Source organism: Schistocerca nitens, chromosome 6, assembly GCF_023898315.1.
Source record: "Schistocerca nitens isolate TAMUIC-IGC-003100 chromosome 6, iqSchNite1.1, whole genome shotgun sequence".
In the NCBI taxonomy this organism is placed as follows: domain Eukaryota; kingdom Metazoa; phylum Arthropoda; class Insecta; order Orthoptera; family Acrididae; genus Schistocerca; species Schistocerca nitens.
In genome coordinates, this window is record NC_064619.1 from 562,467,165 (window position 1) to 562,490,270 (window position 23,106).

Consider the following 23,106-nt stretch of genomic DNA (forward strand, 5'->3'; position numbering starts at 1 on the left):
GCCATCCTGATTTGGGTTTTCCGTGATTTCCCTAAATCGTTTCAGGCGAATGCCGGGATGGTTCCTTTGAAAGGGCACGGCCGATTTCCTTCCCAATCCTTCCCTAACCCGAGCTTGCGCTCCGTCTCTAATGACCTCGTAGTCGACGGGACGTTAAACACTAACCACCACCACCACCATTGATACACGTTTCTAAAATTAGATATAGCATATTACAGAAGGATACTGAATTCTAATATGCAGAGCAGCACACCACGTGAGATAATAATGCCTGCAATCTACACTGCTGGAACAAAAATCGCAAGAACAAAAAATAATTAATATAGAGTAATGAAATTTCGGAACACATACGTAACATATTTACAGCATTAACATTGCAAGACCATAGGGTAAGGTTCGAGATAAGCTACTGCAAACGTGAAATGTCGTGCATGAATAACCGGAGAAACCACCAGAATCTTGATTGCAAGCATGCAGACGTGCACGTATTGTGTTGTACATGTGCCGGATGTCAGTTTGTGGGATGGAGTTTCGTGCCAGTTGCATTTGCTCGCCGCGCGTGATTAGCCGAGCGGTCTCTGGCGCTGCAGTCATGGACTGTGCGGCTGGTCCTGGTGGAGGTTCGAGTCTCCCCTCGGGCATGGGTGTGTGTGTTTGTCCTTAGGATAATTTAGGTTAAGTAGTGTGTAAGCTTAGGGACTGATGACCTTAGCCGTTAACTCCCATAAGATTTCACACACATTTGAACATTTGCATTTGCTCGGTCAATACAGGGATAGTTGCTGTTGGTGGGTGACGCTAGAGTTGTCGTCCAATGATGTCTCATATGTTCTCGACTGGAGAGAGATCTGATGATCGAACATGCCAAGGTAACATGTTGACGCTCTGTGCGGTATGTTGAGTTACAACAGCAGTTATGTGGGCGAACGTTATCCTGTTGGAAAACACCGCCTCGAATGCTGTTCGTGAATAGCAGCACAGCATGTCAAATCAAAAGGTTGACGTACAAATTTGCAGTCAGGATACGTGGGATGACCACGAGAGTGCTTCTGCTGTAATGCAAAATCGCAGCCCAGGCCTTAACCCCAGTTGTGGGTCAAGTGTGTCGAGCATGTAGACAGTCTGGTTGTACGCCCTCAACTGACCTCCTCCTAACCAACACATGACAGTCACTGGCAAAGACACTGAACCAGATTTCATCAGAAAACACAGCAGCCCTCAACCCTGCCTTCCAAGGAGTTCTCGCTTGACGCCGCTGAAGTCGCAGTTTGGGGTCAGTCGAATGCAAGCTATAGGGCGTCTGTCTCGGAACTTTCCTTGAAGTAGCCGATTTGTAACAGTTCATTGTGTCACTGTGGTGCCAACTGCTGCTCAGATTGCTGCTGTAGATGCAGTACGATGTGCCAGATCCATACGCCAAACATGACGGTCTTCCCTTTCGGTAGCACCACGTGGCCGTACAGGTTCAAAATGGTTCAAATGGCTCTTAGCGCTATGGGATTCAACATGTGAGGTCATCAGTCCCCTAGAACTTAGAACTACTTAAACCTAACTAACCTAACGATATCACACACATCCATGCCCGAGGCAGGATTCGAACCTGCGACCGTAGCGGTTGCGCGGTTCCAGACTGTAGCGCCTAGAACCGCTCGGCCACTCTGGCGGGCTTGGCCGTCCGGAGCCCGGTCTTCTTGCCACCGTACATTCTGTCAATAGTCACGCTACGTTCAGGCCGTGTTATTCTTCAGTGTCGCAGAAGGAACATCCAGCTTCTCGTAGCCCTATTACAAGCCCACGTTCAAGCTCAGGGAGGTGTTGATAACGGCACCTTTTTCGTCTTAAAGGTATCAACTCTTCACTCCCAATCTCAAAGGTAACCGACGCTGTCGACCGTTGCAGCGTGTATTTGAAGCAAACTGGATCTCAATCCTCACAGCGGTCCTACTAGAGCTAGTTTTGTGCGATTGTCGCGTAATTGGAATAAAAATCTTCTTTCTGAATAGACATCATCTTTCAGATTTAGAAACATTCTTACTACTGTTAGCGTATTTCTCGCCATCATCTTATAACCTAAATACCAGTCATTCATTCTTCTCTGTCTCTCCCTTTCTTTATACTTCGCAATGCTGTGAGACTACAGTCCAGAATTCGGAGACTGCCCACAATCAAACTGTAAAGTATTGCTAGACAAAGTAAGTAATAAATATAAATGTAACTGATGAAGTTCTAGTCTTTAAGAAAATCTTTATTAAAATAAAATATACTGCCAATAACAATAGTGTTATTTCTTACCTTGACAAAGCATTTCAGCAAAGTAATTTGGATTCACAGATTCTAGGATGATACATGAGATGGCTTATTTTGAAATTCTTTGCATATTCATCAGGCTGGTGAAAGATTCGCCACTGGCTAGGAACCGGAGCATGACATCTAGCATTGGCCGAGGCTGGAATGGTTTCTCTAAATACAGTGGAATCTTCCGAAATCTTTTCTTCAGTCGTCTGCAGAAGGGTTTCGAAGTTTCTAGACACATTCTTGAAAAAATTCTGAAACCCTTTCCATCTTCTAACTCTAATTTTTCGACAAGATTCAAAGAAACAGTAATGCCTCCTGAAAATATAGGTCTCCTCCAGTAAGGTTTACGTTTACTTTTATCTTATTTAATAACACTGGAGTAGGTACGAACAAATCAAACACGCAGAAAGCAATTTGTCCGACACCGCGTTCTGATTTCTGCAGTGAAGTTGACGAAGGACTCGCGACTTTTTTATAGCGATTCTCACTGTACTGTATACCGCTACTGTCCGAATATAATGTCGCGCCTTTGTCCCTATGTGTACGTGTTTTAAGGAGCCACCCCTGGATTAGCCTTATGTCGGTTAGGGAAACACGTCACCGTAGCCCGACGTGCAATTGAACTACGTTCTTACTGAATGTGTTGCCTAATACATGGATCGCATGCCTGGCCTTGCACTCGTAGCCCGAAAGCGCGAAGAGCAAATCTGCAGATTTCAGCTTCTCGGGTAGAAGTCACCGAGTCGGTGAAATGGTTCTGTAACTGCTAGCATGCTATAGCGGATATTGTCCAGGACACAGAACTCACTGCATTTCAGCCACGACGAGCTTTAAGTTCCTCCCCAACGTGTGAATTGCCTGTAAGCTATATATTTTGTTTGGTGCGCATCAGTCACAGCATACGTAATAGTCCAGTGAAAGATTGCAGATTTGCCGAATGTCAGGCCATCGCCATCTGTCATCCTACATTTCATACGTTTGAGAATTACATGCCAATCGTGTTTCTGTTGCAGATAACTTGGGAGTCTTGTTACGTGACGTGGAAACGTTACAGGGAATGGATAGAAGGGGATCGTGACCACTCACTCACTGGCTACCAACACAGAACACCACAGAGAGTACAGACATTAATGAGAACAGGGATTTTACGAGATTAGGAAATTTAAGCGTTATGGATTTCTGATCAGAAATCCCGTTTGGATGTCGCTGTTTCGGTCTGTCGATTTTGTGTTGCACAAACATGTCCACCTACACTTTTCATGATTGTAGCTCTGCACAAAACTAGCTTCTGGAAAAGGTCTCTTGAGTTAACTCAGAGGACAGTTTCAGTTAGGATCTATTTACATTTGCTTACTTCATATATCTCCTTATGTGAGATACATTAGTTTCTTGTTGCTCCACTCAGTGGCACAGTTAGTCAATGACTGTCTATAGCATTGTAACCTAGTCGCCGAAAGAAGAAAAAAAATAAAATAAAATTTGCCCTACGCCGATAGTGTAACTTCTCTGTTTTCCAATCCTGTTTCTTTACAGTAGAACGTTATCCAGGTTACCGGTTCACACGACATGCACGACTGTGTTGTGGGCTGCATACGTCTCAGGCAATGACATTATCGCTTTCCATTTTTTCAGTGTGATTTCTATGTTAACAGATATCAGCATTTAGTGCTGGTCGAACTTTTTTCTCCCTACTTGCATGACACTTCGTAAGACTTAAACTCGTTTGCCAGTCTATCAAGTTTCGTTGCTTTATCGCAAGACGGTATTCAGTTTATAGTCGAAAAATTCATTTCGAGTCGATACCTTTTGGCGTGTCTAGTTCCTTAAGAAATACTTTGGTCCCCATGTTGTATTGTTCCTCCATTTATTTTCTGCGAGAGTTCTGATCATGGTAAGTTACCATATAATGAGAAAACACCTTGTATATTCAAGAATATGGCACACGAAGTCCAGCATAAACATGATTTGTTTATGTTGTTGCTGCAGAATGTGAGAACGTAATTCCATTACAGTGTGGAGAAAACACGTAATTCTATTGACCTTCCATAAAATTAAACAAACAATGATTTTAAAAACTGAAAAAAATTGGAGAAATAAATGACGAAAGAGCATCCGTGATAGCGTCGCTCCCTGCAATTATTCACTGATGACAAAGTTTAATACAAGGAGAGTGTAACGGTAAAAAATCTTTTGCGAACTGCTGGAAGACCTGTAGATACGTAACGCTTGATCTAAACCTTAGCTGCTGATCCTAAAGACTGATATCATCCGCGAAAGTAGGTGAAGAGATTCGATATTTTTTTTTTTTTACAGGACAGCCGAAAACTGGCCAGAAACAGCAGTAACCATGGAATAATGACGGCTCTCAATTCGCGACGTTTTAAGGTGGAGCGACCACATGAACGCTGTTGTGGGAAGCAAGATGTAGGATGGTTATTCACTGGAAAAATACTAAGGAAGTGTAAGTCATGCCAGAAGGAAAACTCTTAGAGAACATTCGTCTTTCTGATGTTCACTAGTGCAGATCCCTTTTCAAACTGTTTTAACAGAACGGATATGAAACATCCAAAGAAGGGTTTGTGATGCATTGTGGGTTAGTTTGGTTAGCTCTAAAGCGTCGTAAAAATAGAAAAAGAAAAATTGCTTGACAATAAAAACATTGAGGCTGGGAATACTGCGTTGTCAGAAGAAAAGCAGTGACAGCTGAATACTTCCGTCAGGAGAGCTCGGTGACTCAGACCGTGGCATAATTACTGGGCGTCACCTGCGTAACAGATTCATCTGGGACATGTCAACCCTTCTAAAGCTTCCCAAGTCGGTTGTTGGTGTTGTGACTGTGAAATGGAAACACGGAGGAACAAATAAAGCTAAAACAAGGCCACGCGGACCTCATGTACTGACGGCAAGAGCCCATCGGGAATTGGAAATTTTTGGAAATTCAGTAACCGATCTAACAAGTGCCCCAAACACTTGTCTTAAATAGGCGCTGCCGACCGCACCGCCATATTCGACCTATTTACATATCTCTCTATTTGAATACGCATGCCTATACCAGTTTTTTTGGGTCTTCACTGTGGAATGAAACCTGAGGGACGAGTCACTGGTGTGTTCTAAAGTACTCTCAGTAATCCTGCTAGCACGACGACTGCAGGTAGGAAGTTAAACATAACGGTCAACAATGATCGAGCAACTCCTCTTTAGCCATGAAATTCTGTAGTCATCACTCGCTGACGGGTGAGGCTGTGTAAAGAGCAGCGGCACTGGACTGGGTGACTGAAAATGAGTGATATGGTGTGATGAATCGCGCTATACCTTGTGGCTATCCGACAAAAGTGTTTCGGTTTGGCTATTGCTTGGAGGACGTTACCTGCCATCACGTTTAGTGCCAACAAAGAAGCACGGAGGAGCTGATGTTACAGTAAGGTGATATTTCTCGTGGTTAAGGTGTGGTCTCGTTATTGCGTTTGGCAAACTGCGCTAAATGCGGAACGACATGACCGAATTGCATCAACATATCAATTTTCCCTGTCACAAACCAGAATCTCTGCGACAGTGCTTTGTGGACAGTAACATACCTGAAATAGACTGACCTCCCAGAATTCGGATCTGAAACCAGTGGAATGCCTCTGGGGTGAGTTAGAAACTAGACTTCGCAGAAGAACGAAGCGTCCAACACCAGTACTTTCTCTCGTTTCGGCTGTTGGGGTTATCCAGACGCCACATTGAAAGTGACCCCAGCCGAGTTCAAGCCGTCATGAAGGCGATGCTAACAGATGTCCAGATACCTTTGATCAGAGAGTATACACTTTACATAATGATAATAGCGGTAAAATTAGGGGGATTCGCGCTTATAACTAATGGAAATAGAAATGGTAGCGTGCTCTAAAGTGCTACCAGTAGTCCAGCTACTAAAACGACTATGAGTAGGCAGTTAAAAATGATGGGAAAGAGTGGTCGAGCAGCTCCTCATAAGCCACGTATTTCTGCACTCATTACTAGGTGAAGCTTGAGCTTGTATAAAGAGAGACGCAACTGCACAGTGGATGACTTGCTGAATACTTGTGTAGATATACATGCAAGTCGCGGAAGATAAGGAGAAACCTACATTCCACACATGCAAGTTTAGATTAACTTAGCGGTTCTCGATGTTGCGCCTGAGACTTGTAAACCTGTGGAATTTTTTCGCCATTGCTACCGTTGTAACACGAACAAAGTGATCCATTATCCCTAAAAATACCAGAAATAACGTCCCCTGGTAGAGCAATGTATACAGGGTGAAATGGGTATAAGTGCAGAAATTCGTATTGGTGATTGAGGGCGGTACGCTGAAAAACGTTATATCAGTATTTACTTAATTTACAGACTAATAATTATAGCTATTAAATGTACTATGTTTTTACTTTGGTTAGTACCCCCAAGAACACGAGGCAAGACCAAGCCGTTAATGCTTATTTTCCCCTGGGCAGCAGTTCAAGTGTTGAAGTGTGGACACGTGGACACTAAACGGGTAGTCTATACTGGCAGGCGCTTACTGGTATAGGTACAACCATGCAGAAAACATCAGGTCGTAAATTTTCTGACGTTTGAGATTATTTGATGCAGAAAGAAATCAACCAACACGCTGATGTTTCTACATATTAAGATACCACATGTAAAAAGATCTGCACTTACGCTCTTTGAACCTGGGTACTAACCTTCACATGGGAATTGATTCGGTAGGAAACATCCAGCTATTGCGGCGCGGAGATCTTATTAGACCACCGCGTTAATATCTTAGCTGTATTAAAAAACTTCTTTCGTTAATATCACATTGTCGCGCTTTTTGGAACAGTCGTAATCGCGGCTCGGGCGCCGTTTTCCTTGCAAATCCACTTCTGCACCGCTGCCGCTGCCGCCGCCTGGGAATTTATCTAATGAGCGTTCCCGTCTGCGCGATATTCTGTTCCTTTTAAAAGTAATATTGAGCCGAGGCTCCTGGAGGGGCGCGTTTAATTAACTTCTGCCAAAATTAATCCCTAAAACTCTGATAATAGCTCCTTTGACAATCTCTGCGATGTATTTTCATACGGAGTGTTTCTGGTCACTTAGGACTTCATCGTATTCTCTCTGTGCGCTGCGACCGGCTCTCCGAGGATACTGCGAAATTTCTGCCCGTAATGAAAATTTCGGAGCTCCATTTGGAATCATCCCAATCGGAGCGGGGAAATGGCAGCAGGCCCTAAAGTGTTAATGAGAGCCGTGTTTAATCAGCCGCGGGCCGGTGACCGCGGAAAGCCACCCAAGTCCGCGCTCCCGATTTCGGACTCTAGGTGGAGTTAAGCGTATTGCTATAATGAGAAAACGAAGAACAGCGTCCTTATCGCGACCAGCAGGAAATAACGCTATTTTCGCCATATTTCTCCTATCGGAATCGGCCACGTCGTCCACATTAAACGAGCGAACGGAGCTGCACTTAGCATTCCCACTACTTTGCATGTAATAATAAGAGTTACGTAAAACGAAAGTTTTAAGCAATGATCTTCGAATAATTTTAACATCATTATACTCTATATACACTGACCGACCCCATGAACCATGGACCTTGCCGTTGGTGGGGAGGCTTGCGTGCCTCAGCGATACAGATAGCCGTACCGTAGGTACAACCGCAATGGAGGGATGTCTGTTGAGAGGCCAGACAAACGTGTGGTTCCTGAAGAGGGGCATCAGTCTTCTCAGTAGTTACAGGGGCAACAGTCTGGATGATTGACTGATCTGGCCTTGTAACACTAACCAAAACGGCCCTGCCGTGCTGGTACTGCGAACGGCTGAAAGCAAGGGGAAACTACAGACTAATTTTTCCCTAGGGCATGCAGCTTTACTGTATGGTTAAATGATGATGGCGTCCTCTTGGGTAAAATATTCCGGAAGTAAAATAGTTCCTCATTCGGATTTCCGGGCGGGGACTACTCAGGAAGACGTTGTTATCAGGAGAAAAAAAAACTGGCATTCTATGGGTCGGAGCGTGGAATGTCAGATCCCTTAATCAGGCAGGTAGGTTAGAGAACTTAAGAAGGGAAATGGACAGGTTAAAGTTAAATATAGTGGGAATTAGTGACGTTCGTTGGCAGGAGGAACAAGACATCATGTCAGGTCAATACAGGGTTATAAATACAAAATCAAATAGTAAAGGAAACAAGAGAAAATTTCGGAGTAGGGATTTAAATCCATGGAGAAGAAATAAAAACATTGAGGTTTGCCGATGACATTGTAATTCTGTCAAAGGCAACAAAGGACCTGGAAGAGCAGCTGAACGGAATGGACAGTGTCCTGAACGGAGGATATAAGGTGAACATCAACAAAAACAAAACGAGGATAATGTCTTTTCTGAAAGTATTTGTATGGAGTGTAGGTATGTATGGAAGTGAAACGTGGGCGATAAATAGGTTAGACAAAAAGAGAACAGAAGCTTTCGAAATGTGGTGCTACAGAAGAATGCTGAAGATTAGATGGATAGATCACATAACTAATGAGGAGGTATTGACTAGAATTGGGGAGAAGAGAAATCTGTGGCACGACTTGACTAGAAGAAGGGATCTGTTGGTAGGACATATTCTGAGGCATCAAAGATCACCAATTTAGTATTGGAGGGCAGCGCGGAGGGTAAAAATCGTAGAGGGAGACCAAGAGATGAATACACTAAGCAGATTCAGAAGGATGTAGGTTGCAGTAGGTACTGGGAGATGAAGAAGCTTGCACAGGATAGAGTAGCATGGAGAGCTGCATCAAACCAGTCTCCGGACTGAAGACCACAACAACAACAACAACAACAACAACAACATTGACAGAAAAAAATCGCAAAACCAAGAAAGAATTTTGCAACGTAAACGAGAACTGGTAGGCGTGTTCCTGAAAGATGCCTATTCAAATTCCGCATCAGTCGTATAAGAGTGACTGCTAGAAGCGCCTCTTTAACAATGAAAATCAGGTTTGCTTGAAACAGACGCTGTAACGGTCGTCAGCGTTAGTTGCCTTTGTGCATGGACGTGGAGAGCTGATGTTAGGTAAGAATGCCTTTAAGACGAAAAGGATGCCGTTATCAGCACCTCCCTCAGCTTTAACGTGGTCGTGTAATAGGGCTACGAGAAGCTGGATGTTCCTTCTGCAACACTGCAGAAACACATGGCAGAAACATAGCCACTGTACATGACTGCTGGCAGCGGTGGTCATGGTAATGTACGGTGGCAAGAAGACCGGGCTCCAGGCGGCTACGCGGCACTACCGGGAGGGAAGGCCGTCGCGTTTGGCGTACGGCTCCGGCTCCGGCTCATCGTACTGCATCTGCAGCAACAATACGAGGTGTGGCTGGGAAAAAACCGGACTAGTACTGGTGAAACAATAAAACCAATACAATAAGGCTGAAAGTCGCGTGGCCTGTCACGTGACTCTCGCTCCGCCTACTGCTCGAGTTTCATCTGCCTCCTGCACTCAGTCTGCCCGTGGCGTCTGTTTTAAGTAGTTGACGTTTTGTCTGTGCGTCGGAAAATGTTGAGTGTACAGAAAGAACAGCGTGTTAACATCAAATTTTGTTTCAAACTAGGAAAATCTGCAAGTGAAACGTTTGTAATGTTACAACAAGTGTACGGCGATGATTGTTTATCGCGAACACAAGTGTTTGAGTGGTTTAAATGATTTAAAGATGGCCGCGAAGACATCAGTGATGACACTCGCACTGGCAGACCATTGTCAGCAAAAACTGATGCAAACATTGAAAAAATCGGTAAACTTGTTCGACAAGATCGCCGTTTAACAATCAGAGCAGTGTCTGAGTTAACAGGAGTTGATAAGGAAAGTGTCGAACAAGTTTACCGATTTTTTCAATGTTTGCATCAGTTTTTGCTGACAATGGTCTGCCAGTGCGAGTGTCATCACTGGTGTCTTCGCGGCCATCTTTAAATCGTTTAAACCACTCAAACACTTGTGTTCGCGATAAACAATCATCGCCGTACACTTGTTGTAACATTACAAACGTTTCACTTGCAGATTTTCCTAGTTTGAAACAAAATTTGATGTTAACACGCTGTTCTTTCTGTACACTCAACATTTTCCGACGCACAGACAAAACGTCAACTACTTAAAACAGACGCCACGGGCAGACTGAGTGCAGGAGGCAGATGAAACTCGAGCAGTAGGCGGAGCGAGAGTCACGTGACAGGCCACGCGACTTTCAGCCTTATTGCATTCGTTTTATTGTTTCACCAGTACTAGTCCGGTTTTTTTCCAGCCACACCTCGTATTAGCAGCAGTTGGCCCCACAGTGACAGAATGAACTGTTACAAATCGGTTACGTCACGGACAGTTCCGAGAGACGGCATACAGCGTGCAATCCACTGACTGCGACTTCAGTGGCGTCAAGCAAGACCTTATTGGAGGGCAGGGTTGAGGTCTGTTACGTTTTCTGATGAAATCTGGTTTAGCGTCTTTGCCAGTGACGGTCATGTGGTGGTTAGGAGGAGGCGAGTTGAGGGCGTACAACCAGACTGTCTGCATGCTCTACACACTGGACCCACAACTGGAGTTATGGCCTGCTGTGCGATTTTTTATTACAGCAGAAGCACTCTCGTGGTTATCCCACGTATCCAGACTGCAAATTTGTACGTCAGCCTGGTGATACGACGTGTTGCGCTGCTATTCACGAACAACATTCGAAGGGGTGTTTTCCAACAGGATAACGTTCGCCCACATACTGCTGTTGTAACTCAACATACCGTACAGAATGTCAGTTTGTTGTCTTGACCTGCTCGATGACCAGATCTCTCCCCAGTCGAGAACATATGAGGCATCATCGGATGACAACTTCAGCGTCTCCCACGAACGGCATTAACGTGCCCTGTATTCGCCGAGGAAGTGCAACAGGTATGAAACTCCATCCCACACACCGATGTCCGGCACCTGTATAACACGATGGAGGCACGTTTGATGCTTGCAGACAACATTCTGGCGGTTACACTGGTTAATGATTTCTCAACACTTTACATGAGTAATGGCCTACCTCGCGCTTACATTAATCTGTGATCTTGCAATGTTAATCACTTAAATATGTTCCTAGCAAATATATTTCCGAAATTCATTTCTCTGCATTAATTATTTTTTTGCGTTGGGATTTTTTTCCTGTTAGTGTATTTTAAGTTCACTGAAGCAAAAATACGACGATGTGACCAGAAAGTCTGCTTTACGATTTGTTTACAAATTGTAAAAAAAAAAAAAAATCATTTCATAAATGAATTTACTCGGCTGTAGCGACTATACTGTTGAAAATTCATTTACAAATTCAAAATAATTTTTTTATGTCATTGCAGCATATCGGTATCAGGACTTCCTGCAGCATACATTTGTCACTTTCTTTCATGTTATCTTGTCTATTTACGCAGTAATCTTCCTTTCTAAAGGATTTTCAAGATTGGTTTGTTACTTTAAACTATTGTAGACTAATATCTAGAAACAGACAATCAGTTTTCAGGTTTCTGTCGAAATGAAAATTTTTCAGTGCTCTAATTTACGCATGTTCGCAGTCGTCATTCGGATTAAGAAAGTATCCATCATATAGCTAGGGATTTTAAGCAGTAACTGGGTAGAGGTTAACATCGGAAGTTCTAGTCGTGCTCACTACAGCTGAGTTAGAATACGCAACAGCAAGATATAAGATAGGCATCGAATTGTCGTGAATGTGTTACGCTGATAATGACAACGTAGTGGTTTTGATCTGTAATAGCAAGTGACTGAATGTCATTAGTAGCTCGTAAACGTGAATGATCTGGAACGCTTACAGCTTTACTTTTTCTACAGTAGGCTAAATTATTGCAATAAATAATAGCACTGTTCATATAACGATCTTCCCACTTTGTACCGATTCATTTTGTCGGTTACAACGGTAGAATTATCCTCTGTGGAAGTGCTCTAATAACGTGTGGAAATTGTAGTGCAATTACTCACATACAGTTCTTTGATTTGCCGGTGTGTTTTTTCCTACTGATTATTATAAAGTGTTGGATGCTTTCTGCTAATTACGTCATATCGGATACCCTAAACCTGGCCGGCCGAAGTGGCCGTGCGGTTAAAGGCGCTGCAGTCTGGAACCGCAGGACCGCTACGGTCGCAGGTTCGAATCCTGCCTCGGGCATGGATGTTTGTGATGTCCTTAGGTTAGTTAGGTTTAACTAGTTCTAAGTTCTAGGGGACTAATGACCTCAGAAGTTGAGTCCCATAGTGCTCAGAGCCATTTTTTTGAACCCTAAACCTGGATATATGGTACTACGGCCCATGTTATTGCATTGGTTACGGGCAAATACTAAAGTTTTCGCTTAATGTCTTGATTTCATAATGGATGCACGCAAGAAATGACATATTTTGTGTTTAAAACAGCATTACATGTTTTCGATGTGGTTACGTTCTAAATCTCTTCGCTTGCTTCAATGTTTCGGTGAGTTTAATTGCCAGAAGCACGTCTGAAGATAACATTGTACAAAGGGCTATTCCGAAACTAAGCTCCGGTGGGTCCAGAAATGGAAACTACTGTGAAAATAAAAACTGTTTTATTCGTAACAGTTAGCTACAACTTCCAGCTACTTTTCTACAAAGTCGCCGCTCCGACTTAGACGGTATGCGAGGGCGTCGGCAGCTAGGGAGCGCGCCCTTCGACACCTGGTACACATAACGCCGCCTAATGCGGGGGCGGCGGCGGCGGGGGCGGCGGCAGCGGCGGCCAGAATTCCGCCACACGTGCGCTCCTGTCTGAAAAACACGGCGCCACCCGGCGAGTCGCTTTAAACGGCTGGACCCTCGCCTGCTACCTGCACACTCTTTGTCGTGCTGAAACAATGGGCGCTGCGCCTTCCCTCGTGCTTCCAAGTGCTGCCCGTTTAAGACGTATCTATGTGTGCGGTTTGCTGTGGACACATACTCGCAGCAGAGAAGAGGGAAAGCTTCCTCTCTGTGGTGGTCTAGAGCTTCCTTAATAACATGGTGGGTCCACAGTAGCGGTCTCTCCTGTTTTGCAGTCTCTCGTTCGACCCCGAGCGGGATGGCTCTGAGCACTATGGGACTTAACATCCTAGGTCATCAGTCCCGTAGAACTTAGAGCTACTTAAACCTAACTAACCTAAGGACATCACACACATCCATGCCCGAAGCAGGATTTGAACCTGCGACCGTAGCGGTCGCGCGGATCCAGACTAAAGCGCCTGGAACCGTTCGGCCACCCCGGCCGGCCCGAGCGGGATGACGCAGTTGTATTTGAGAGGAGCAGAATCTAGATGCCCATCCACACAACATGCTGAATGTTTCCCATAGCTTACACAATGAACAAATTTTTTGGATCGCAATTTATTGTTCCACATTTACTGTTACAATGCATTTTGGCATACTTCAGTCATCGTCGTCTGTCATAAAAAATAAGGCACATAGCTAACAAACTCAAAAAATCGTTAACAATCCTTTTCTTGGACTTCATCATATCACCTAAGAAACTAAGACACAATACATACGTAGAAGTGAGAAATAATCAATGTAAAAATGTTAACTGCCGGTTTGAACGTCACACACAATTAAAAAGACTAATCATGTCCACACAATGCAAAAAAAGTTTCAAAATTTTTAAAATTTTATTTCTATGAAAATGTTTTACAATGTGTTTATTATCGCCGAGTTCCTTGCTGCAGCTCAGTGCTCCGTTTCTCATTTGTTAAATATATGAGGACTTTTCGTGGAAATTTTGGTATAAATTGCTATCGAGTTCTGGAGTAAGTATTCTGATTGTTCATTAACGTATATGGAAAAGAGGACGTGTGCGCCGGTATGTTTGCTCTCACTCATTCTGTCGTAATTTCATTCGTCGTTCATAGTGTTCAAGCGAGCGCAATTTATTAGTAACTTCTTCCTCATAGATGTGCGCTGACTCATAAATGAAGTTTGAAATGTACGCCGGCCGGAGGGGCCGAGCGGTTCTAGGCGCTACAGTCTGCAATCGCGCGACCGCTACGGTCGCAGTTTCGAATCCTGCCTCGGGCGTGGATGTGTGTCAGAGCCATTTGAACCATTTTTGAAATGCAAGTGAAAAAAACATATCTTATTCTTATAGATATTTCTAAGTTCTTCTAAAGCTTTTCGTCATTTTATTTACGTGATGTGGGCGTCTCGTAAGCTGTGAATGGTACCGGTATGATTATTCTGGTTATATGTGTGTGTAGTTCAGGGTGTGAATTAGTATATCGTACAATGGAGTGTTAAATTTTATGACGTGTATTGATGGTTTCTGTGTTCTAGGTATGTATTATGTCTTATGTTCTTATGTGCTACAATGAAGAATGATTCTTTCGAAAGTCAGCGCAACAAAAATGAGGGGTTACTCGAAAGTAACTCAGAAGAAATTTAAAGCACTGACTACAAACTTCGTACTATTTTGTCCCAAAGTCTAATAAATTGTGTCTTATAGGCTTAGTCTGTGCAAGACGTGTTTGTTATTTGTCGCTAGCACTGCCCAGTAACCTGATAAAGTAAGAGTTTATGTGGCGGAAGCAATAACGTTTAGATGACGCTTTGGCTGCCGCAGTGTGCCTTGAAGTACTGCGTTTACGTCATCTTACTTGAGTTGCTGTAAACTTCTTGCGGGAAATAATTGTAAGTGTATTGTTTATATATCGTAGCACCTCTGCAATCGGTAATGTGCGTGAATGATTCACGTTAACTAGCGAAGCTGAAATATTCACATATGGAAAAAAATGGTTCAAATGGCTCTGAGCACTATGAGACTTAACTTCTGAGGTCATCAGTCCCCTAGAACTGAGAGCTACTTAAACCTAACTAACCTAAGGACATTACACACATCCATGCCCGAGGCAGGATTCGAACCTGCGGCCGTAGCGGTCACGCGGTTCCAGACTGTAGCTCCTAGAACCGCTCGGTCACTCCGGTCGGCATTCACATATGGAGTTATGAGACATATTGTGTAATTGTTCAACAAAGGGAGATGTGCGAGATAATATAATCGTGAAGACCAAACGTGTGATAAATACAGTAAACGGTTTGAGCAAGCAATGCCCATAAGATGACTAGTCAAGCATGGATACATGTACTGAATGGAATTAACATCGCCTTGGAACATAAAATTAGAAAAATAATCAAAAATAAAGTTACACACTTCTGCAACACGATCTTGCGAGAGAGAAGTACGTTTCTAAATCACTTGGTTTTACTGCTGGTTAACTAAGAAACAGACACCAATTACGTATTCTGATGAGACCAACAGCAGGAACGAAAGTATAATATTTTCCACCGCAATTTCAAAAGCAGAATGTAATGCGAAAAGGATACAGTTGTATATAACACCAAGACATGTGTAGATTTGTAGTATTTTGACAAAGTTCGCAGCACTAGGGAGCAGGCGTACCAGAACATGTACAGCGTGGTGCAAATAAAAGTAGCCCCGAGAACAGAGTTCCAGGGAGAAGAAATACAGTACTAACCTGACTATGGCAGTTCCTGAAAGCGACCACCATTCATTTCTTGACGCTTTTGGGCCCTGGACAGAAAGTTGCTGAAGGTGGATCGAAGGTGGAGTGGTCGAATTTCTGCAGTCTCATCCGCAGTCTTGTGCTGCAATTTTTGAAGATTATGTGGGTTTTTACGATACACTTTAGACTTGAGAGCTCCCCACGCAAAGTAATCGCACACTGATAGATCAGGTGACCTCTGGGTGGCCAGCTCCAGTAGGCACAATTGTTCCCTTTGAACCACTGCACTCACACTGACACAGCCGCGCTACGGTCTGAACCGGTGTGGATCACGTGGCAGGTGTGCACTTTATATGCACGTCACGGGGTGAGGTTATGTGCATGCAGTCAGGTCCAGTCGTATTCAGTCGTCCCGGCGACCTTTATTTGGCCCACCCTGTAGGTAAATCATCCTGAGCGTATTATTGCAACGACTTATTTCGCTATATATGACAGTAGTATCTGTTCCCGAAAGAACACATACCGTGGATGACCATGCAGCTTTGCTAGAAATGAAATGAAAATTAAATAGACACCCTAGCTGCAAACAGGCGTTGATATACTTCACTGGGGACATGTTGAAAATGTGTGCCCCGACCGAGACTCGAACCCGGGATCTCCTGCTTACATAGTCAAAATATGGCTTCCCGGCCATTGACCTTCTTGTGTGAACGCACACGCTATGCCCGAACTCGTATATATAGTCAAAATATGGCTTCCGGCCATTGACCTTCTTGTGTGAACGCACACGCTATGCCCGAACTCGTACGGGACTTGGTAGATTAATCTGCCACGAGTAATGAGTATGATGGGCAAACATCTATTAGGCGCACTACGAATGTAGTGGTGTGGACATGTTGGGAATGTGGATCTCACGGGGAGCGTGCAAGGGATAAGTCCCTGCAGACGCACTATCCTCTGTGCCCTCGGTGGCTCAGATGGATAGAGCGTCTGCCATGTAAACAGGAGATCCCGGGTTCGAGTCCCGGTCGGGGCACACATTTTCAACATGTCCCCAGTGAAGTATATCAACGCCTGTTTGCAGCTAGGGTGTCTATTTAATTATCATTTCACTTATTTCGCGCCTGGAGATCTGTGAGCCGTGCACGGCTCGTGTTCACGCCATTTATTGTTTGTCATCTTCTATTACGGTATCGCCGCCTCGTTTTCTTATTCCATTTACTGGCTTCGCTAACTTCCTGCCTTACTTGCCCGTGAGCGGCAGCAGCAGCGCGTATCGATAAGTGCACTGTCGTACCATCTCTGGAGAGACCGATAGTATTTCCGGGTGGTCGTGTGTCTGGCAGTCAGTTGGAGACGGACGTACAGTGCAATCGGGACGCAGCAGCAGTGAAGTCGGGACGGAGCGCCTGTGAGGCGGCGACAGCCAGTGCTCGCCGACCGCTGGCGACACACATGAACTGTCCGACGGAGGGAGACTGGAGCGGGAGGGTCGTTGGTTGGTTGTTCGGTTAGTCGTCTCATCGGCCGACGTATATCTGGTCCTTTCACCGTTTTCGGGCCTGGGCAGTTGTTCGGTTGGCGTTGGAGCAGCGAGGAAGTCTCCGAGGCGCGTGTCTGGTCGGCGCCGCTGGCGGCGTCCACGCGCGGTTCGAGTGTGAGGGGCTGTTCCCATTTCTACGAGGCCTGTGGCTCACCGATCCCGGACACGAAAGTTGAGTCTTTCCTTAATCTAGCAGGCATCTACAACTGTTCACATTGTGTCGTTTGAATTTCGTTGTGGGCTGTTGGGACATTTCCGCGAGCAACAACGTGTGTTTTCAAGTTGGCGAAATTCTAGTCGCCATTTTGTGGAGTTCAACTTTACTTGACTATTTTGGAATTGAGGTGCACCAGCGGAATCTTCTGCCTTGTGGCCGTTAACGTTCCGGTTACCTGCCCTGGCCGTTGACGTAAATTCAGGCAGCGTATGTTCCTCGTCGTGTTGTGGCTGTCCAGCACGGCGTGTAGTTTGACAGCCGAACGTGTAATTCGTTGTGGGCGCCGATACCTTCTCGGTTGTGTCCATTGGACTCCCTGTTGTGTGCTGGTCGGGTGGAGCGGAAGTTATCCTGTCGCTTGGTTCGTTGACTGTCTGTCGGTTGGGTTGCCGTCGGACTGTGAATTGTTGGGCCGACTGCCTGACTCACCTAAGCGATCTTTAATGTTTGAATTCCAGGCCGACCCTTGTAAACTTCTGAGCGCCGTTTGATGTGCTGCCTTCTCTTATTTGCCCTTGTTTTTTGTTGATGTATGGCGTCTAGCCGATTTTAAATGAAAGTTGTTTTGCCCTTAAGGCGTGAGACTGTTTGGGCCTTCAGCCTAATTTAGACAAATGTTTTCAGATGAGGCCTTCTGCCTTTTAAAATTCAAATTCTTGTTTTTAAGTCTTATGTGACTGGCCTTCAGACGGTTTAAAATTAAAGTTGTTTTGCCCTTGAGGCGTGAGACTGAATGGCGCATTTGCCATAAATTAAGTTCTAAAATTAGTGTTTGGCTTGCTCTGTTTTAATGTTTTCTTTACTCTTGTAATGTTTGTCAAATGAATAATGTAGTATGTTCGAGTGTAACTGCCAGCCACTCATTTTGGTCCCTTTCCACAAATTAAAGTATCTGTCCTGTCCTGCGGGTTGAAGCATCCCCAACTCTCTTGTGGTTCCCTTTTTAGGAACTCCACGTCGACGGCTGCTCGTAGATACGTATCGTCGGTAGGTTTTCCGGCTTTACTTCCTGACGTGACAGCGACGACTCTCCGATGAGGTGCGGGCCTTGTGTTTTGCTATTACTGCGAGTCTTGTAAATATCGCTTTTATGATTAAGACAGCCTGCGCTACCTTTCGGAGGGAGAGGGGACGTCAAAGAGTCACAAAAGTTCATAATAAGCAGTCCGTAAAACACGTAAACGTTCAGTTAGCGTGTTAGTTAATGCCTACGCTTTCCGCTAGATGGTGCTGACTTACTGCTGAATAGCTTTGGTTCCGTAAAACCTTCACTGATTAGTACTAGGTAAATGAAATAAGTACAACACTCTTGTATTTCACTTTCACTCTATATTCAAGGATTAAGATGGTGATGGATGATGGCCTGTTTAAAAGATTCCTAGCCTGGAGGAATCTAACTAGTCCGCAAATGCCGATATGCACGCGCTCTACGTCCAGATTCGCAACTAACGGCACACGATACTTTCAAAAGTCCACACGTTAATATCTGAATACCGGTACCTCTGGATTCACTCGTATCAGCAGATAATTTGAGTTTCTGTCGCCTATAGTTCCGTAAAGTTCCAATCTAGAAGTAAAGTCCTAAAATACCCTTAATACTCCGTTGCTACCAACAGTCAGAGATCGTACACTACGTCACTTTTAATCTCCGTAGTATTCTAATAGTTTATCGTGAATCTTAACACGATTAAGTCCAATCTAATTATTGTCTTGCTGACTGACACGGGTTCCCCGCCCTTTAACGAAACAATCAAGGAAAAAGGGCGGCAATAATGACGATCAGGCCTTTTTATAGGTTTTTCATAACAATAGTTTAACGTCACTGCCTTCTCCATGACGGAGCTTCCGTGGCTTTGCTGTACTTAGACGTTAAACTACTTGCTGATGTACTACAATTTTGATCTACAATTACCGAACTCTGATTCTACACTATTTTCCTGTCTAAAAATTCTATTCTTAATTTTAAATTATTCTTTCTATAGCTTTTATCACTGTAAACTGAACCGAGCTGTTACAGGGTATAGCAGGGGGTCTCAATCTGCAGATAGGAAACTCAGTGAACATAAGTCGAAAGGGGACTGCTGTCATTGCGCGTTCCCCTATTTCACTGAATTGCACGTTCGTGCTCTTCCGCTTGTACTGAAATTTGTTTCGCTGCAAACGGTGTCGCTATGAGCAAATGTAATGTGAGCTAAGAACTTAAGAGAGATCTCTATCCAATTGCGTGTGTGATTTTTCTGTATGTCTTGTAGTTTTCGTGCAGTCGACTTTTGAACCCCAGGAGGTACTTATGAATAACCCTTCAGTGCCAAGTTTCAGGAACACCACTTGACGTGAAGTCCGAGAAACTCCGGAGCAAAAAGGAAGTTGCAGGTGAATGGAGAACGTTTTGATCAAAAGTCTTGTTCAATAAAATAATTCAGTAGTGAGACACAGGACAACAGTGGATGTTATTTACAAAACAAAAAAAGAAAAGAAAGAAATCCAGTGCAGGTGAAGAGCCTGTGGAAGATTCGCGGCTTCTGCCCCGTGTAGTAGACACGCGACGGCCCTCCTCACGCGGCGAGACGCAACACCGACTCAAAGGAAGGCCTCGGCCCTTGTTCGTGACGTCACGTCAAGTAGGCACGGCGAACGCCAGGTCTGTTGCAGGCATACTCATAATGGTGGAGTCTCCCTCCCGGACACAGGAAAATGTGAAACTATTGGCGGTAGTTGACCAACACACATTGTTCTGAGAGATTTCTGCAATCAATTAATTGTGCAATTCATTACACTTCTTAACAAATAGTGTACTCCTGAACTTAAACTTCCACCTGTTTTAAGGATTGACATACAAAAACAACTTCATGGTTCAGCAGCAACAGAATTCGTCCTTCTTTACCTTATTTGTAAATCTGAGGAAGCTACGTTCGTACTGGGTTGCTTTTACAAGAAACTGTGAACATATCGGTGCTCTTCTTTAGGTATCTTGGTTGACTATGAGGTGAGGAGCACTGAATGTTAATGAAATATTTTGCGATTGTACACGTTGGGGGAAGTGGTGGGGGACAGAAGATGAGGCACAAGAGAGATACTTGTTTTATCAAATAAAACTTTTTATCTTAAAAAGTTTCTCCTTTCAGTTGCAAGAGGGAAATATTTATCTTTTCTAACGTGCATGTTTAAAAAAATTTAAGATCAGCAGTGTTTTCGATGTATGAAGCTATTTTGTTTCCTGTTTAGAATTCCTTTCCTTGAAAACGACTGTAATCTAATGACTGGCAACAGTTGGACATTTACACATGTAAATTAGTTCGCATTTCCAGTAACGATGTCAAACGAAAATAAATAAATAAATAAAAGAAACGAGTTCATTGTAAGGGGGTTTGGGTAAGTTTTGATGACAAAATGGATCAAGTAAATATAGTTACTTGAATGTAAAATTCCCGAAGCTTGCAATGGGGTAAAGCGTCTTCTCATATTGATCTACGTTTGTTTCGACAGGATTCAGTAATACAGAACTATGATCTTCATTTGTAGCTTTACGATAGTAAGAAAATCTTTCATCTAAATGAAACTGCAGAATCCAAAACAATGTTGTTGTCGTTGTCTTCAGTCCGGAGACTGGTTTGATGCAGCTCTCCATGCTACTCTATCCTGTGCAAGCTTCTTCATCTCCCAGTACCTACTGCAACCTACATCCTTCTGAATCTGCTTAGTGTATTGATCTCTTGGTCTCCCTCTACGATTTTTACCCTCCACGCTGCCCTCCAATGCTAAATTTGTGATCCCTTGATGCCTCAAAACATGTCCTACCAACCGATCCCTTCTTCTAGTCAAGTTGTGCCACAAACTTCTCTTCTCCCCAATCCTATTCAATACCTCCTCATTAGTTATGTGATCTACCCATCTAATCTTCAGCATTCTTCTGTAGCACCACATTTCGTAAGCTTCTACTCTCTTCTTGTCCAAACTATTTATTGTCCATGTTTCACTCCCATACATGGCTACACACCATACAAATACTTTCAGAAACGACATCCTGAATCTTAAATCTATACTCGATGTTAACAAATTTCTCTTCTTCAGAAACGCTTTCCTTGCCATTCCCAGTCTACATTTTATATCCTCTCTACTTCGACCATCATCAGTTATTTTGCTCCCCAAATAGCAAAACTCCTTTACTACTTTAAGTGTCTCATTTGCTAATCTAATTCCCTCAGCACCACCCGGCTTAATTCGACTACATTCCATCATCCTCGTTTTGCTTTTGTTGATGTTCATCTTATATCCTCCTTTCAAGACACTGTCCATTCCGTTCAACTGCTCTTCCAGGTCCTTTGCTGTCTCTGATAGCCGGCCGAAGTGGCCGTGCGGTTAAAGGCGCTGCAGCCTGGAACCACGAGACCGCTACGGTCGCAGGTTCGAATCCTGCCTCGGGCATGGATGTTTGTGATGTCATTAGGTTAGTTAGGTTTAACTAGTTCTAAGTTCTAGGGGACTAATGACCTCAGCAGTTGAGTCCCATAGTGCTCAGAACCATTTGAACCATTTTGTCTCTGATAGAATTACAATGTCATCGGCGAACCTCAACGTTTTTATTTCTCCTGTATGGACTTTAATACCTACTCCGAATTTTTCTTTTGTTTCCTTTACTGCTTGCTGAATATACAGATTGAATAACATCGGGGACAGGCTACAACCCTGTCTCACTCCCTTCCCAATCGCTACTTCCCTTTCATGCCCCTCGACTCTTATAACTGCCATCTGGTTTCTGTACAAATTGTAAATAGCCTCTCGCTCCCTGTATTTTACCACTGCCACCTTTAGAATTTGAAAGAGAGTATTCCAGTCAACATTGTCAAAAGCTTTCTCTAAGTCTAAGTCCAAAACAATACGAAACATTTTGTCCAAAAATAAGAGATTTATAGTGATAAGCACACCCAGCCGTTTCTGCCTGCAACAGACCTGGCGTTCGCCGTGCCTAGCTGACGTGACGTCACCAATAAGCGCCGAGGTCTTCCTTTGAGTCGGTGTTGGGCGACGGCAGCGAGCGACCGCAAGGAGCGTTTTGCGGGAAGCACAGCGACGCCGGCAGGAGCTTCCGGCGGTGCGCGGGCCGCGCCGCGCCGCTCTGGCAGGCAGGCAGACAGCAGGTTTAAGGATAAACACATAAAGGCGTCGCCGGCGCTCGTAAATCACGGCGGAACACGTGCGTGCTGTTAGCCGGCCGCGCCACCATTAACCAGCTTTAAGAGCTCGTCCCGCGCCCCCGAATTCCCGCGTGATATATTCGTCGGCGCACATGTTGCGAGTGCGTGCTGAGTGCTTAACTCACGGCGCCGCTACGTCACTACCCGGCCCTGCTGACGGCGGCGCGTTTCTCGGTGACGCTAGCTGACTGAACGGCGGAGGAGGGTCCTATAGCTGGCACCGGATACGGTGGCCGATGTGCAGTGACCAGTTATCGTCCAAGGCGCTGGGCCAGTTCATTCGTTTGTTCGGAAGGGGAGGCCCGTAAGTGTTTTGCATCTTTCGGCCAGTCAGCGGTGACAGAATCGAGGCGTGCACACTGTAGTCTTCCT

General features: G+C 44.4%; 1 protein-coding gene across 1 annotated transcript in view; it reads right to left on the reverse strand.

The window, feature by feature from the left end:
• Positions 1-23,106, reverse strand: part of LOC126263467 (uncharacterized) — a 46,114-nt gene that overhangs the window by 14,691 nt on the left and 8,317 nt on the right. Inside the window, exon 2 of the mRNA XM_049960561.1 lies at positions 12,906-13,062. Within this exon, the coding sequence (XP_049816518.1) occupies positions 12,906-13,062 (157 nt within the window). The remainder of the gene's footprint in view (positions 1-12,905; positions 13,063-23,106) is intronic.